Source organism: Zonotrichia leucophrys, chromosome 3 (genome assembly GCF_028769735.1).
Source record: "Zonotrichia leucophrys gambelii isolate GWCS_2022_RI chromosome 3, RI_Zleu_2.0, whole genome shotgun sequence".
Classification (NCBI taxonomy): domain Eukaryota; kingdom Metazoa; phylum Chordata; class Aves; order Passeriformes; family Passerellidae; genus Zonotrichia; species Zonotrichia leucophrys.
Window position 1 is genome coordinate 15,340,126 of NC_088172.1, and position 18,062 is coordinate 15,358,187.

General features: G+C 38.7%; 1 protein-coding gene across 2 annotated transcripts in view; it reads right to left on the reverse strand.

Moving 5' to 3' along the window:
• Window positions 1-479: 479 nt before the first annotated feature.
• Window positions 480-18,062, reverse strand: part of IBTK (inhibitor of Bruton tyrosine kinase) — a 53,240-nt gene continuing 35,657 nt past the window's right edge. The window contains exons 24-29 of one of the 2 annotated variants that reach the window (XM_064707453.1): window positions 17,187-17,279; window positions 15,926-16,078; window positions 10,884-11,036; window positions 4,402-4,470; window positions 4,169-4,301; window positions 480-1,842 (exon numbers count right to left, since the gene is read on the reverse strand). In XM_064707453.1, coding sequence (XP_064563523.1) covers window positions 1,717-1,842; window positions 4,169-4,301; window positions 4,402-4,470; window positions 10,884-11,036; window positions 15,926-16,078; window positions 17,187-17,279 — 727 coding nt within the window. In that variant the 3' untranslated portion in view covers window positions 480-1,716. Of the gene's footprint in view, window positions 1,843-4,168; window positions 4,302-4,401; window positions 4,471-10,883; window positions 11,037-15,925; window positions 16,082-17,186; window positions 17,280-18,062 lie in introns of both variants that reach the window. The other variant, XM_064707452.1, reaches the window with a different exon arrangement.

An 18,062-nucleotide genomic window follows, 5' to 3' on the forward strand; every position in this document is an offset into this window, starting at 1 on the left:
ACAAACTGTGACAATAAAACCACAACTTGAAAGCAGTCAAGCTCTTTGGCATGGTGGAAACATCAACACTCTTAAAATTTCAGGATAATTTTCAATGGCATATTTTGAAAAAAAAAGCAAATTAACAAATTTACAGCAATTTTACACTTGATAATAAATTAGTTCCCACCAGGAAAGGCCTGCTGCTTCTATAGCTATTTCTCACAGAACACAAGCTTTCTTTTAAACCAAAGGATAGTTTCAGCAGGCCCTAAGGCCTTTAGTGCACCAAGTAAAGCCTTTAATGCAAGTATTACCATTAGTTTAGTGAATGAATTACCAGTAGAATTCAAAACAGAATCAAAACCTACATCTTTCCTGGCCTGTGTAGCTTCAAAATGTCTGCAGTTCTTGTTTCAGACACAGAAGAAATACTTATCAATTACTCTAGTTACCGAAATAATTGATTATATATAGACAGCATATAAAAGTACACTAACTTTGTATAAATCAAGATTTTATGGTTTATTGGTTTTTTTTTTACAATTTTTGTGGGGGATATTTTTGGTGTAGCTTGACCTGAAATCATTAAGACATATCTACATCACTTTTTTTAAGATTCTTTTATCACACAGTGATCAATTTTTTACATTCATTTTCTGTAGATCTCTCCATTCCAGTTTTCCAGAGTTCATGAGTACTGACATTACTGAGTAAGCACAAGTTCAAACACACCTATACAAACAAGACAAACTAGACAAAGTATTGCAGATAAGGCTACATTTTTTTTTCTTCTTTTTATATCTATAAATTTGTTTCAACCAGGCACAGAGAACTTTGGAACACAATATTGAAAGCCATCTATGATAATCTTTGCAGCTCAGGTATTTGCAGATTTCCCAGTCAAGCACTCGCCCCTACAGCTTCAACAACGTATACACTGATCTTTGATTTCCTCAGCACTGCACGTGAATCATCCCCAAACACAGTGGTTCTAAAACCATACCATATTTACCAGAGTTAGACTACAGATAGGCTAATAAATGGCACCACACCCTCTTGAGCTGTGTGCTTTACTTCAAGACAGAGCTGGCTGCTCCGAGGCAGGGCTCACTCACAGCAGTGACAAACATGCACAGCTGAGCCGAGTACAGGCCATGGCTGGGCACAGCCTGGGGCACAACAGGGAAACGTGCTGGCCACAGCAACCAGAGAACCAGGACTTGCACACATCACTTAAGAAAAACTGCATTGTCAAACTATACTTTTACATGAAGTTCAAGCACAAACTTTTTCCCAATATTCCCAATTTGCAAGAAAGGTCTGAAGGACACATCCCCAAACTTTAAAGGTGTTTAATTCTGCACATTCAATTCCACGTTAAATCACAAAATAAACACTCGCTTTTCACCTGTTAATTTAATAAAAAACCCTTACAACTTAAGATTAGCAAATACATTCCCATCTACAGCCTCATGTACCATTACTAATTATAGGTGTTATTAAAGAAATGCTGTCAAAACATACATACAATAGATACTGTGGGTAAAGGACATAGTGAACACATTATTTCATTCTCTCTAACCTAGTGATTATGGGCAGTGTTTTAATGCTGATGTTAAAAATTACACGATTCTTATTCTTCCAGTCCTGTATTACTTGTAAGAAGAATTACAATTTCAAAAGTGCACATACAGCTGTGAGAACTGTGGGAGGGAGGACTGTGAAGAGTACAAATTAGTGCTTGTTCCACATAGGTGCTGCTATAGGTCCCTGTGGAGCCCTTTCAACGGTCACAAATTCTTCAGGGTTGTCAAAAGCTTCGTAGTGGACTAGTAAGTCTTGAATAGCACACTCCTCAATCTGGAAGGAAAAAAAGAGCATGTATGTCAGTGTCAAGTCTACATTTACTTTACTGGTCCTGAATGCATCACACCTCCTAATCAGGATGGAGTAGTAGATGATACATTCTTCAGACAGCTTGAAGAAACCTCATGTTTTCAGGCCCTGCTCCTCATAGGAAACTTGAGGCACCTTGATATCTGCTGGAAAGGCAAGAGAGCTGGACACAAACACTCCAAGATACCTCCCCAATGGTGAAAAATTCTTAACACAGATGATGAAGGAGGTGATCAAGGGAGACATTCTGATGGATCTCATATTCCCAAAAAATAAAAGGACTGGTCAGGGATGCAAAGGTTGAGGGCAGCCTTGGCTGCAATGACAATGAGATGCTGGAGTTCAGGATTCTGAAAGCTGGGAACAAGAGAAATAGCAAAAAACTTGAGACTTTAGAAGAGAAGACTATGAAGGCATCTGCTTAGAAAAATTCATGGGATTTGCCCCCAGGAAGAAGGAAGTTCCAGGACTGCTGGTTGACTTTAAAGATCATCTCTGGCAAGCTCAAGAACAGGCCATGCCAATGAGCTTCCTAGCCAAATAAGAATGGCAGGAGGACTCCACAGCTGAAAAGAAGAGCTCCTGACAAAACCCAAACAAAAAAGGAAGCATACAAGATGTGGAAGCAGAAAAAAGTCACACAGAAGGAGAACAGAGACACTGTGTGACCACAAAGGACAAGAATTAAGAAAGTCAAAGGCCATCTGTGGTAAAATCTGGCAAGGAATATGAAAGGCAGCAAAACAGGCTTCTACTGCAGCAAAAAAAGACAACATGGATCCACTCCTGAATGAAACAGACATGGAAAAGGCTGGGGACCTTCATCTTGGTCTTAGGTGTAAAGATCATGTCTCTAGCAATGCCAGGTCCTGGAGATCACAGCCAGCCAAAATGACTGCAAGACCACTCTCAGAAATACCTCTGGAAAATTTCTGCAATAAGGGTTGATTCCTGAGGACTAGGAATCAAGTGTCATTCCTACCTTTAAGAAGGGCAAGGGAATCTGAATGACCACTAGGTGCTTCCTGGGAAAATACGGTACAGCTTAAGTATTAACTACGAGTTTAAGTGGACAAGCTTAAAAACAGACCTCACAAACGCAACGTGAGACAGACAAAACTGGCAGAACTAGTGATCTCAAAGAGGGTGTGACCAGTGGCACAAAGTCCACCACACCAGCATTGAGACTAGGACCAGTACTGTTTAACATCTTCATCAATTACACACAGTGCACCCTCAGCAAGGTTGCAAGCAGTAGAGAATGGGAAGGAGTGGTTGATATACCAGACAGCTGTACTGCCAGAGAGACTCAGACAATGCTGAAAAAATGGGCTACAAAGAATCTCATGAAGTTCAAGAAAGGGAAACATGAAGTCCAGCTCCTGGGAAGAGAAACTCCAGACACCAGTACACACTGGGAGCTGACAAGTTGGAAAGCAGCCTGGCATAAAAGGAGCTGGGGTCCTGGTGGACCATTTAGCCTTTTAGCCAGCAGTGCTCTCATACTGCAAAGAGGGGTGACAGCCTCCTGTGCTCTATGAGAGACAGCACTGCCAGAAAAATAAGATGACACTTTCCCTCTACCCAGCACTGGCAAGACACACTTGAAGTGCTGGGTTCACTTCTTGACCTCCCAGTACGAGAGAAACATGGGACAGAATGACCAGTCCAGTGATATGGCACAAAAATGATTAAGAGCCCAGTGCATCTGACACTGAGGAGATGCTGAGCACACTGCACTTGTTTAACATGGATAAAAGAAGGCTTACAGTGATCATATCAAAGTCTATAAATACCTGCTAGGAGGGAACAAAGACAACTGACCCATGCTCTTCTAAGAGGAGGAGTCAAGACAGGAGAAGAGGCAATGGGCACAGACTGAAAACAGAAAATTTCATTTAAAAATCATTTTTCATGTGAGTGTGGTCCCTGGAACAGGTTTTCTAGAGAGGCCATTAGTCTTCATCCTTGGAGATAATCAAAGGCTGTCTGGCTTTGAGGAACATGCTCTAAACCTTCTCTGAGCAGGGGTTTGGATTAGACAATTTCCAGGGGTTCATTCCAAACTCAACCATTCTCTGAAGCTGCAAATACATTTATCACATTTATCAGCCATTTTGACTTTAACAGACCTTATCAAATAGCAGTGTGAAGTTATTATTAAATTATATTTGCTATCATTATGTAAATGACATGTACTACTACATAATTAATACTAGTAACTGATCTCTGAAAGAGCCACTGGAAACTCCTTGTGTTACTTTAGAGCAGCAGTAATTTAGCACTTTACCTGGATCAACGCCAAAGGTTTTTCTCTGCTCCTAATAAGAGCAGCTTCCTGCTGGAGCTCCTCCTCTACAATAGCTGAGAACATGACAGGTGCTGTCACAGGAGAGCTGGCTGGTGATGCTGTTGACCAAGGACTGCAAAAAAAGAAAAACCAAACAACATTATGAGGCAACATCAAGGTCAGCACAACATACAGTAAAAAAGTTCCAGAACCTACGCCGCTACCAAACTTACTTATGACTCTCCAGCTGTGGAGAATCCAGAACATGGTCTTCCAGACCTGGATTACTTCTAGTGTTGCACCTGGAGAGAGGTAGGAAAGGAAAGAAAAAGTCATTGGCAGAGCATTGTCCTACATCACATTGTGAAATACAAAATTGCAGTAGGAAATCACAACAAATGTGTAGGATTTTTACAGAGGAAAGGCATTAGAATGTAATGTGGAATTTGTTTTTAAGTGTGATACCAAGACTGAAAAAGACACTGATTCTCATTTCTAACTACCAGACCCTAACAGAATTTCATCTTGCACATTAATTCTGGCATTTCCTAACATTTGCGGATTTGATAAAAGGAGTTTTATTTCTGATTATTTAAAAAAAAAAAAGGCTCTTTTGCTTTTTTACACGTAAATTAGCCAACTGAGCTATGCCCTAACAGCACTACCCATAAAAGTTGGCAATTAATATGAATGAACAAAAAATTCAAGTTAAAAGGATAAAGAATCAAGATAAAAAACTGAACTGTCCTGCATTCAAAGTGAGTGTTTCATGCAAAAGAGTCAGTGCTACAATCTCACTAGAATAAATTCTTTGAGTGCAAACCCAGAAATTATGAAATTTCTGTACACATCCTGTAGCCACCTCTCACATTCACAAGAACAGCATAAAACTAAAATTAACAGAATAGAAAAAAAAATCTTGAAATATTGATGTAGTTCCTGACAGGAAGGTATTTTATTCAGTAGCAAAATGTTAACCTCTCAACAAAAAGAAGCTCACATTTTTTACACTGTATTCATTAAGAGACAAGTGTATTTGTCAGAAAAATCCTACACCAGTAGGAAGAGAGGGCCCTACTCTCATGATTTAATATCTATCTTTGACAGAATAGTTTTGCAATTCTCAGAACCTTAAAAAAGTATTACAGCATAAAGTGACATGCTGGCAAACATTTTTTGAATTATTCTATGGCACTGCAAACAACTCTAAGGGTGTTGCTGTTTAAATAAATCACTCTCAATTTTCTTTAATGCTTTGGTAATCCTTTGTAAGTGACCACAAGCTCTTGGATAAAACAGGAAAAAAATCTATAGAAAGCTAAGAGAATTCCAGTAACAACCAAGTTCTCTGTCTGAAATATTTTCCCCAGAACACAATTCCAAGGATAACAAAAAACATGATTCCTACCACTAAGTAGTAAGGGCAAGATCTCAAAAAATCTGAAATCCAACATCCATCATCAAAAATGGATTTAAATTAATCGTGTTGAGCTTTTTGTCACAAAACATAATTTTTTCCCACAAAACAAACAATGCACATTGCCAGGTCATACATCCTTGTTCTCAGTCTGAAAAATATTAACTGAGTAAATGGACTACAAGATGGGTGGAAAATAGTCTGGAAATGGACTAGCTGTACAAAGTCCAACTGGAAACCAAGTACTAGTGGGGGTCCTCAGGGCCTGGTACTGGAACCAATTCTGTTAAGCATCTTTGGTAGAACAGAATAGAACAGAACAGACCCTCAGCAGGCCACAGCTGGCTGTGGAGAGGCTGGGGATGGTGCATATTCTGGATGTCAGGCTGCCTTTCAGAAGCCCTCGGGAGGCTGGAAAAACGGGCAATTGAGAACCAATGAATTTCAAAGGCAAGTGCAAGGTCCTGTATTTGGAAGAGAACAACCCCATGAGGCAGTACTGGCCAGGACTGACTGGCTAGAAAGCAGCAGAGAGAAAGCAGAACCTGCAGAGTCCTGGCTGACAATAAGTGGAAGATGTTACCAGCCAGTGCCTCTGCAGCAGAGAAAGCCACCTGTGTGCTGGGTTGTGCTAGCAATACTGCAGCAAGGCAGGCAGAGGAAGTTGTATTTCTTCCTCTACATACAGAGTATCATCCTCAATTTTAGCTCCACAATAGAAGAAGGATGCTGTTAGGTTGGGACAGGTCCAGAATTTGGAAGAATGTGTTTTCTTAATCCTAAAGTGAGGCACTTAACTGCAGGACAGAGAAAGATGAAGCAAGAATCTTCTTAGAAGAGCACAATGATAGATTAAGAGGCAACACACACAAGAGGTAGAATAGTAAATCTCACACAGATAAAAGGAAAAATAAAAATACCATACAGAGATGATTATCCACTGAAATATGTTGCCCAAAGAGTCTGGGGTATCTTCTTGGAAACAGTCACAACTCAACCAGGCCACGTCCTGAGTAACATGATCTAGTTTCACTTATTTTGAGCAGGAGGCTAAACTACAGAATCAAAATTATTCTGTGATTTCAAAGCAGGGCACTATTTTTCAGCTGCATCCAGCTCTGAAGTCCTCAGCACAAAAAACACATGAACCTTGCTGCAAGTCCAGAGGAGGCCACCAAGAAAATTAGAGGTATGGAGCACCTCTCCATCCAGGGAAAAGCTGAGAGAATTGTTTTGTTCAGCCTGGAAAAGAGAAGGCTTCAGAGTGACCTAATTATTGCCTTTTAATACATGAAGGAACCCTGAAAGAAAGATGGACAGGGATTTTTTACAAGCACATGTAATGTCAGGACAAGGCTTCAAACTGAAAGAGTGCAGGTCTAGTCTAGATTAGGAGGAACTTCTTCACTGTGAAGGTGGTGAGGCACTGGAACACATCTTCCCCCAGGGAAGCTGTGGATGCCCCATCCCTGCAAGTGTTCAAGGCTTTTACTGCACTTGAAGATAACATTGAAAAACAGAAAAGAACCAAAGAAAAGAAAGACAAAGAGGAGATGAAGGCAACCTTCTGTGCTTTTATACTGATGTTAAATCTCAATTTCATCTCTTTTTCCACCTGCTTTTATAATACTCACATTCCAGCACATTTGACAGTATCTGATTTGACAGCTACACTATAAATGAACCCAACTGGATTGCTACACTTAACAAACGTGCTGACTTCTATATAAACAAACAAGCCAAAAAACCCAAATAAGAACTAAAAAAATCACCTGAGCAGGAATTTCCCAAAACTGGAATTAATAGTTCCAGCATCACAGTATGCTCTAGTGATCAATTAAAACATAAGTAAATACCTATATCATCTCCCTCAGTTAAAGTCAATGGGGCTTTAAAATGTAGGAAGAAGTCCAGGTATTTTGAAGCTGTTTGTACATACGTATATCTGTGTTCCTTGCTAACAAGCTCGACTGCTAACTCAGTCCAGATATTAAATCAACTGCAGATATTTCAACATTCTAAATTAATTCCTCAGCTGGCATCAAAATGACTAGAAATGGAATACACAGGAAATGTGAAGCTAGCATATACAGAAAAATGGAAAAAGAGCCACAAAAACATAGAACTTGGAAATCTGGAAGTCTTAGAAATTAAGACTGATGCAGACACATAAATGATTCTGCATGGAAATAAACCAGCCAAGTATCATCAGTACTGAACCAACCTGATTAACTCGGTTGGCTGAACTTGCCATGACTCTTGTGCAGCCACCAAAATGTCCCAGCCCTGAGCCCCCTAGTGTTTCTGGAGTATTTGTTCATGAGACGCCAGGTCAGGTTTGTTGCCTCCCTGATCTAATAACTGCTCTCAGAAAAAGAACACAAAGCCTGGTCTCCTGCAGAACCCTCCTGGGTTTTGCTATACCATTTGAGTCATGAGCTACATATTAGTTCACTATTAGCCATGACAGAACTAGGCCATTCCCACACGAAGCTGCAAACACTTGTTTCCACTAAGATTCTTCCCTGCTCCCTGGAGTAACACCGTGAACACAACTCAGGCTGCCACAACTGAGTTAAGTCATGTCAGCCCCATGCTTTGAGCTTGGACTGTGAGCTACACATGCACAGCATAACTCCCAAGGCTGAGGTGCCCCTGGAAACAACACAGCCACATCCACATGCCCCAGCTCTTGGAATGATGTGTCTCTGGATTAAATGCAGTTCAAATCACCACAATTCATGATATGGTTTACTTAAAAAAAAAAAGATCTGTACTGCAAAAATTGGCAAGTGACAGCACATAGAAGAATGCTTATGTCACCATCCAAAATACCCTCATCCAGAGATATAAGAAACTGTCATTTTAATTAGTGCACAGTTTATCCAAAGGAGAAAGACAAAGCAGGAACATAAAGCCATGCAAGTATCTTCAGTGTCCCATCACCAAGTCTGACATCAACAGATGAGGATTGCTTATCTCTATGTTTGTGTAATTTCCTCCCCTTAAAAAGGAAGGGGTAAGGGTGCAGATAATTAATCTTCACATAAATAGCCCTTAAATGCCTCAGGTAAAAAAATCAGAGCCTACTGTGACAAAATTGTACAGTCAAAAAAATTACCTCAAACTAGAAACTCCACTTCTAAGTTTCAGATGGAGGAACTAGTCACCTAGGCTCTTTATACCTACTAGGAAAAAAAGGCATCTTCAGAGTCAATTCAAAAACAACCTGAAATGGCTTTGGAGGGACCTTCTCTTCAAAGTGATGATAGTCAATTTAGCCATCTAGTCTTAGCCATCTAGTCTTCCACTAGCTTAATGTATCATTTTCAGACATTTAATGTATTAAGCCTGCATTCAGCTAAAATAGTCCACTTTGTGAGTATGCAGACAGGCCAGATTGCACAGACAAGACAGGGCAATGCAAAAGGAAAAGAAATGACTTTATGAAGATTACAGAGCTGTTGTGGCAAAGCTAATAATAGCATCCAGTGCAAATTCTCTTATTACCAGCCCCTGGCATCTCCCATATAATGAAAAGTTTTATTATTGTCCTAGCAACAAAATGAACAATACCTGTTCTGCAAATTTGTGTTTCATGTCCCCACACCTCCACTCACCACAGTAACTTCATCTTTATCACTCTGTTCCTGAGGAATGCCTCCCCTTCACACACACTCCAAATGCCTCCTACCTCTCTCCTCGACACCATCCCACACACAATGTTCCTACATTTCTATCCTCATTTTATTCTTTATATAGCAGTGAAACATGTACTACTAGGAAACATTTTCCTAGGGAAACACCAGTTTTTATACAAGCTGAACAACCAAAAGCAAGATCCAAAAGAACCTTCTTTTCCTCACAGAGGAGTCAGTTACTGGAAGACAATGGAATGGGAGTTCATTAAAAAAACAGCCAGAAAATGACACAGCTCCTTGTGCATCAACAGCTCTGCAAACTTCTCCCTCAGCACAGCTGTGTAAATTTGAGTCAGATTGCTCTGAAGTTGTGTTGTAAGAAGAGTTGTGTGAAGGATTACAGAAGCTCCCCCTCTTTATGCAAGAGCTTCACTTAAGCTCAGTCCCTCAGGCCTTTCTTGAGCTATGCTGCAGCTATGGCCAAGCCCAGCTTTGCTGTTCCTGATCCTGACTTGATTTGCAGGTTTGACGTCAGCCTTGCCTGATCCCAATGCACCTGTCTGTGCTCACTGCCACAGAGCCTGCCCTGCTCACCTCCCTCTGGCACACTGGGGCTGTGCCTTTGCCAGGGAAGCCACCAGCCAGTTGTGCTGTCACACTTGGGTTCCCTACCACTGTGGGTCAGCTGCTCTGCAGTGCTTCCAGATAGTAGGTGACAGAGTCTGTAAGATTTTCAGGCTCTCTGTTTTGTAACTATATTTTAAACATCTAGCATTCAAAGTTACTGATGATAGGAGGAGGAGATGCAGGTGGGTGGGCAGTTCAGTCATACAGACCTTCAAGAGTAAGGCTGAGATTCTTTCCTCAGCTTAAGCAGTTATTTAACCCAGAACAGAGATTCTATTGGAGGTAGCAAGAGGATGCATGGCTAGAACATTTTGACCAAAGAGCAATATTGTCTAATAACTAGAGATATAATTCACACGTACCTTATTTTGTCCTCAGAACTGTAACCCCACAGTAATTATAATACACTGACATAACCAGTGCATCAATGTTTCTGTAAACCTGCCTAATCCATGAAAAACTGCACTTAAACAATAAAGTCATCTTATAAGAAAACTCAGATTAGGAAATGCCAGAACTGTGTTCAAATAAACTAGTTTTATCCACTCAGTGGTTACACAAAAATACTTCTTAGCAAAATATTTCATGAATGCCGCATCTGAATGCTCATGAATATCTAATTACTGCAGAGGTTAGAAAAAACTGGTTTATCATTTGATACATAGATACATAAACAAACAAATTCAGATATGTTTTGTTTGGAGCCCGAAGTTTTTACATACATACATACATACATATATAGATACACACATATATATATACATAATATATTTAAATATATATAAACATGTATCCATCTATATGGATACAAACATTTTGAAACTGAAACCAAGTATTAGCAGTGGCATTAAATTGTTCAAGTCTTTAAGCTTTCTATTCTTTATAGTATTTCATTCATAAAATCTTATTAACAAAATCATCAGAAGAATGCTCTTTTTAAATGACAATTTTATTCTTATTTCAGCGGAATTCAACAGGTCATTGTGCTTCTTGTACAATGGCTGACAAATCATCAAAAATGTATTCTTACCTTATGGTGTTTTGGACAGATGAATCCTCAGATCCTTTATATCCACATCTTTTAATACCGGTACCAGGTGAATTATTCACATTCATACATTTTTCTTCTTCCATCACAAGATCACGGAATGACTTTGGCAAAGCAGAATGTAATGAAGATGACCTTTTCAAAAACAAAAATGAAACAAAACCATTGCACTTGATACTTGCACTTTCCCAGATCCCACATTATTCCATTATTCAGATAGCAAAGAGGCCTTTCTACTTAAATATACAAATAACAATACATTTATTACTAAAAATACATTGTTACTTCAGTTTTGTATACCACCATTATCCTCCTAGACCCCATCTGTTACAGTAAGTCATTTTGGGTCATATAGATAAAGAACAGGAAATAAATATCTATGAGAAGAGAGGAAGCCAGTAGTTTTGAAATGTCATTAGAATTAAAAAAAAAAAAAAATCAAACCTCACTCCTCCACCTATTCCCCCCACCTCATCTTTTCATAAATTAATTATTTTTTTCCTAGATAGCTTCTCTTAGACAAGCTGCACCTTTTCTAAAAGTGCTAGTCCTTGAAAAGTATTTTCATAAATCACAATGCTCCAGGTACTGTTGGTCTAACACAGGCAGTTTACCACCATGAAAGTCAAGTACACCTGATCTTTTCTTCCCAAGATACTGAATGGTTTACTCATACCTGCTTGAGGCTCTATAAACCCCTTAATCCACAGTGAAATTCAAAAAAACTGATATCCTCAATTTTCTTTTACTTGTCCAAGCACAAGTTACTGAATTAGCGCTTGCATATTATCTTTCAAAAATAAACCAGTAAGCAAATATAGCAATTTACCATCATAGGTATCATGAACACTTTCCAAACCCAAAACCTCTTTATTTACAGAATTCAAGGCAGTTACCATGAGTCCTTCTCTTACCTATCAAGGCTCTGGAATTAATTCTTCTTAAACACTACAGAAGTAAAACAAGCTTTTTATACAATGCCAATTTTTTGTGCAACTGCCATAAGAAGAGCAGCATCCCATGTCAAAGACTTTAAAGCTACATCTGGGTGGGACACAATTTAAGGTAACAAAGACAAGGGAATTTTAAAAGCACAACATTGTATCTGAAATGTTACAACAAAAGCACCTGAAATCTATGTATGATGTCTGATGTTAGACCACCCTGGCTTAAGTCTGGATCCTTTTATTTAAATATTGGATAAGAAACACAGAAGACACAGAAAGCAGAATGGGAACCTCCAGATACAGGGGCTCAGAGTCATTTTGCACATCCTCTATTCCTACCACCAGCTGGCACACGGAAGTTCAGGCAAGTGTTTGACCAGAACTTCCCCAAAACTATTATACTGAGTAGGCATATGGTCCATGGGATCTGCTGTCACACAATCTGCTTCTGCTAGTAACATTTTAAGTAGCCTACTTTGATTTGATTTACCCATTTCCATAAAAATTCTGTACTGCAATCAGATCCACTTGCAACAGAGAGCCAAAAAAAAACCCCAACCCACAAACAACATCTCCCAAAAAAATCAACTGTGTCATTCTCAGTTTGTGAACCTATCCAAAACAATTATTTGAGGTTTAAAGTTATTTGTCTGTAAGGTGGTACAAAATTTTCCAAGCACATAACTCTAAATTTCAGCTTGTCCTGTCTGATACATTGACATTTTTATCTAATTTGCAAAATTAGAAAAACTGGTTTATACTTTAAAAAAAACATAGAGTATGACTATGGTTCTCTAAGATGTAACTGCAAACCATCAAAGCATGGAGTTCCAAAACAGCTGCTGATGTTAAGTATAAGCTGTCAAACCAACAACCTAGACATCAGGATACACAATTGTTAATTCTCAAGAGAGATTTCAAATTTCTTCATGACTCTGGTCTTGAAAAGCCATAGACTCTCCTGAGCTTAGAAAAGGCAAAAACAAGTAAGCAACACTCCCACTTCCTTGATCAAAGTAGGTTTAGAGAACTAATAAAGTCAACATGCAATTAACTTTAGACATTTTTTCACAGTGTTACTAGAGCAGCATTTTATTTTTCCCTTCTAAATTTCAGTTCTCTTCAAAGGAAGAAAGAAAGGTTCAGTTTCCAAAAAACTGTGAAACTGGAGGTTTCTCTTGGTGGAAAAGGTAGGGCACAGTGTATAACAGACTTTCAGTCAACCCAAAAAAGCCAGAAGGTCCCACACCCTTCTGGCAAGTGTGCTTCACTGCGTTCAACATCCAAGTTGAATATCTGATTTCACTGGAACACAAGTTCTATGGCTTTGACTATATTGCAAGTGTGGAAAGCTCAATCGACTGCCAAATGCAGTCGATTAATAGTCCACTGTGAATTTACAGACTAACTGCAAATATAACATTAACGCAGATGAGTAATAACCATTCTACCTTACACACAAAAATACTTTGAATAACTAGCAGGGGCAATCGAATAATTGATCGCTTGCCTAAAGCAGCTTGAAGTTTATTCAATAAATGCTTTCTTCCAGCAGTGAGGCCTAATTTTAAAATTTCATAGAGCTCCCACTGGTTCTGTGCTTGAACTCTTGAGCTACCGGCATTTTCCAGATCGGCAGCCAGAGGAACGCAGGAGGAACGTGTGGAATCACGCACAGTGACCACATGAGTGTTAGATTGGATTCCATCCTCCTGAAATATACCCTAGCCTTTCCACCTAAGATGGTTTGTGTAACACAGTAGGCCCAGCTCTTTCCAAAAACTGTTTAATCAGAACCTTAAGAGCACAATATACTTTTTGGAGACATTTATCGAGGGATATTCAAAAATCAGTCTTTATTTGCTTTTTAAAAGCAAGGAAGAATTCATAGGCAGTTTGCAGTTTAAATAACACTCTATAGGTAAAGAATTATCTATCAGAGAGCAGACGAATAGTATGAATAAGTCAAACTATTCAGGCACAACCTGCCTTTCTTAAATCTATGCTGGCTAGACCAGACCATCCGGTTGTCCTGCACATGCCATGTTAAGGCACTAAGGATGATCTGCCCCATGAGCCTCCTGGAGCTGAGGTCAGGCTGACAGAATGTAGTCCCCACATTCTCCACCCAATCCTTCTTTAGATGGGTGTCATATTGGCTCACCTCCAGACACCAGGGCCCTCTCTATTTGACCAGGGCTGCTGGTAAATGATTTAAAGTGGCTCAGTAGTCACCTTGACCAGCTCCCCCGGTACCCTTGGGTTGCTCCCATCCAGCCCCATGGACCTGTGTGTGTCTAAGAGTGTAGCATATCATTCCCCTTGGATTATGGGGGATTCATTCCAGCATTCTCCAGTACCTGGAGAACGACTCATCTTACTAGTAAAGACTGAGGCAAAGAAGACATCAGCTGGTTCAGAATTTCCTTCATACTTTGTCACTGCAAATGATAAAAGGATGGAGGTTCTCCTTCACCTTCATTTTATTTCTATAAACAATTTTGTCTTTATTTCTTAGAATTTTTATATGGAATTGTCTTTATGGATAATTACAACATTAGTGGTGAGATTACAAGTGGTAGATAGAGTATCCCTTTTTTAATAAAGGATAGAATGACTCAGTGTTTACTGTGCTCATCAACAAGTGATTCAACCATCAGTTTCTCCTAGCAAATTCTAAGCCTCAGAGCTGTAACAGCCCTGTGACACCTCCATTAGCTAAGGCAAATAATTAACCTGCTGCTTGACCTGCAAAATCACCTGCGTAAAGCAGGTAGCATGTTCTTCAAAGCATTTGAGAGGAGCAGTTTTAAGGATACAAATTCATCCACTCACTAGACTTCAGAAGATGAATCTTGCAAACCTTGTTTCTCCTTCTGTCAAGGTCTCAATTATTGTTCAGAGATCAGGAAAAGTCTGAATCCTTAAATGCAAACCAACTCATTTGTCTTTTCACTTAAAAGTAAAATTGTGGGCTTTGCCTAATATCGTAACAGAACAAATTTAAGGGATTGGGAGAGTGAATGAGACCCTAAATTTCAGTATTAGGTGTACATGGATGAAAATCAATTCAGAAGAGAGAAAGCTTAAGAGTGACTGTGATGGGTATGCTGAAACCTTTGCTCCCACTGAGGTACAACCGAATAAGCTACAGGGAAAGGAGACTGACAATTCTTCTAAGGTAACAGTACAAATGTAATCTGCAACAAAAGTCTAGACCTTCTTGAACAGGAAAAACTGGAAAAATGGCCACATTTACTTAAATGAACTTTAAATGAACATTTACTTCATGCATAGAGCATGCAAATAGGTTTATTCCTGAGATAATTAAACCCATTGAATTTACATAGTTTGAAACTTCTACGTGTTTTGGTTATGCTTTATGCTTTTATCCAATACCAACAGTAAAAGTGAAGAACAAAGCATGACTTGGGCTAGCACCTTATTATATTTGTTATAAACCTAATTCACTGAACAGATGATAAACTATTATGGCATTAGTTACTATGACATAAACTCAAACTTCTAAATTGTACGTGATCAGCATTCAAAGTCATTTTAAGCCCCTATGCATCCTTCCACCATAAAAACTGTTAGAAGCATCTAATGCTCCCTCCAGCTCCAAGACACCTAGATAACTTTGTTATCCCTAATTTGGGTCAGTTTCTCTAGTCCAAAGTCATTCCAGACCTTCCCCCAGGAAGGGCTAACATTTTCCTTTGGTTTGACAGAGAAAAAGCACCATCCATAATGGTTTTCAATAACCTCTTCCTAACTAAGTTTTTCTAGTTAGTTAGAAAACTCCTAACTTTCTAGTTAGGAGCTAGTTCTTCTTCTTCTATGGTTTACTTCAACACCATCTGCAAATACAACATTGTACACAGGAAAGCACCAGTTGGGGTGCAGTCTTCTGACTCAGAGCAAAATTTCAAAGAACTGTTAAACTGCAACCACTGCATTTCCCTACCCCCTTTGAATTTCTAGATTACTTCCAAATGTAGATTCAAATAGATCAGTCTGCCTATTCAATGTAAAACTCTCCAAAGAAAAAGAATTGATATTTGATTTATAACATACCACACATTCCCTAGTTTTGCAACTTTTGTGGGTGGAGGTGGTGCAGTCACTAGAGTGGTAGGCTCTGGGCTGCTAGCTGATCCATTATCTTTTGCTGCCAGGGCAATCATTTTCCTTTGCTTCTGAGAAAGCTTGATTCCATGAGACACCATTCTGCTGTGAATGGACATTGCAAAGAAAGAATTTGTAAGATCTATGTCCTTTGAGATGACTCACCTTTAATCCTGCAAATTAAACTGAGAAATAACTTGTTCCCTAAAAATACTTTGCTTAGAGCGCCAAAAGGCAAGGGGGGAACAAGGGCTCAGATGGCTAGGAAGCAAAAAAAAAAGAGGATCAATTAACATCAAGGGTGACAGAAAGAAAACATCACAGAAATATTCTTCACATAGATGTCCATAAATGAAAACATGCAGAGTAGGAATCAAATCACCAAAAGGGGACTACCACCAGATGAAGACTACTTTCTAATCTTGTCAATTTTTTAGAGATTTTCAAGCTTAGCTCCCTTAAACCAAAAATATTCATACATTAAAAAAATGTATACAATAGCATAGAGCCATTTCTTCTATCTGCAACAATATTCTTTTCTAAGCTATTTGGATTCTTCAGTCTTGGCTGTTTTGTTTGTAGTTTCTGAATCTATCCAGCAAGCTTTTACCAGGTTCCATGAGTACTGTCCTAAGTCTCCTTCATAAGAAAGCCACACCTCAAAGGTCATGAGTCACCTCCTCTTCTCTTCCATATGTTTCTACTTAAACAACACTAGCTTTAACACACTGCCTTGTAAAGAAGCACATTTATCACCGTGTCTTTTGGGATGCTTCTGCAAGGAGGAACCTCACTTGCTTCTGTCTGAAGACTTGTTAATATCAAGACATGGTTTCTGGGAGAGGTCAGGGAATGCAAGACAAGAAATTAACTTCTCAAATCCAGTACTCATGCACAAGTAATTTCCAAAGTCCAAGGGCAAGAATTAATTCTTTTTGGTCAGAAACAGAAAGGCTCATCAGGACAGGCCACTTATTTAAAATACTAGCTTACTTGTTCTTTTGCAGTAGTTGACAAAGCAAGACTAGAGTAAAATAAAGGAATTCATTTTGTATGCTCAAAGAAAAACAATATAATGAAGTAAACAAAGCTGTTCAAATAGCACAACTTTTCTCCTGTTTTTTTTAAACTGAAAGGCCTAAACCACTAAGTAAATTCATAACAACTTAGGCCTATCACACTTTTTTATAGATTTTGGTTTTTTACCAACCTTGAATTTGCCTTTGGCATGGTTCCACATTTCTGCATACTTTCTTCAATTTCCATGATGGTTCTCAGATCCATAGCGGGAGGGCTGGCAGGACTAAATGAAAAATAAAAAGTTACCTTACAAGACACTGATTTTTACTTACATTCCACAGTTCCAGCCTTCACTGAAATCCTCTAAATCATACATAGGATTGGTAACTGGTTGTATAATTTATGTCTGTTTCCTCAATTATGGCAAACCTCAAATAAAATGTTTCTGACAAAACTTTTATAAATATATACATATTTAAGAGCACACTATAAAAACGCTTTCAAGACTCATTATAGTACGAAACAAAAAGATGTGAACTATGATTACTTTAAAAAAATTAGAGCCCTAAAACTTAGATACCTAACACTATGATTACTTCAAAAAAATTAGATAGCTAAATAAGGATACTTATTTAGTAGTCAAATGCTCATGCTAAGTTATAGAGAGGCACTGCTTGCAGCTCTGAATATTGGATTAGGTCTCTTTTAAGTGCAGGATTAAAATTATTTCACATGATAAACAAAACAGTTTTTGCAGTCAGAGTGCTACACAAACATCAGTAACATTCTTAAACTTCAGATATCAGTCTCTTTTTCATACATGACCTAATTTTCAACTTCCACAGAAATAAGCAAGAATTAAACCTACACATTCCCAAGCTCTACAAAAACTATAAATTAAAATGTGTGTACTTAAAGCCATCTGTAAAGTAAGCTGCAATTCAACTCAATTCAGGGACAGGCTTTGGAATAAAACATAATCAGCACTTCCTCCATCTCTCCTTACAGACAAAAAACAATACTCAATTTTTCATTATACCAAGTATACCAGTTAAACCTGTGGCAT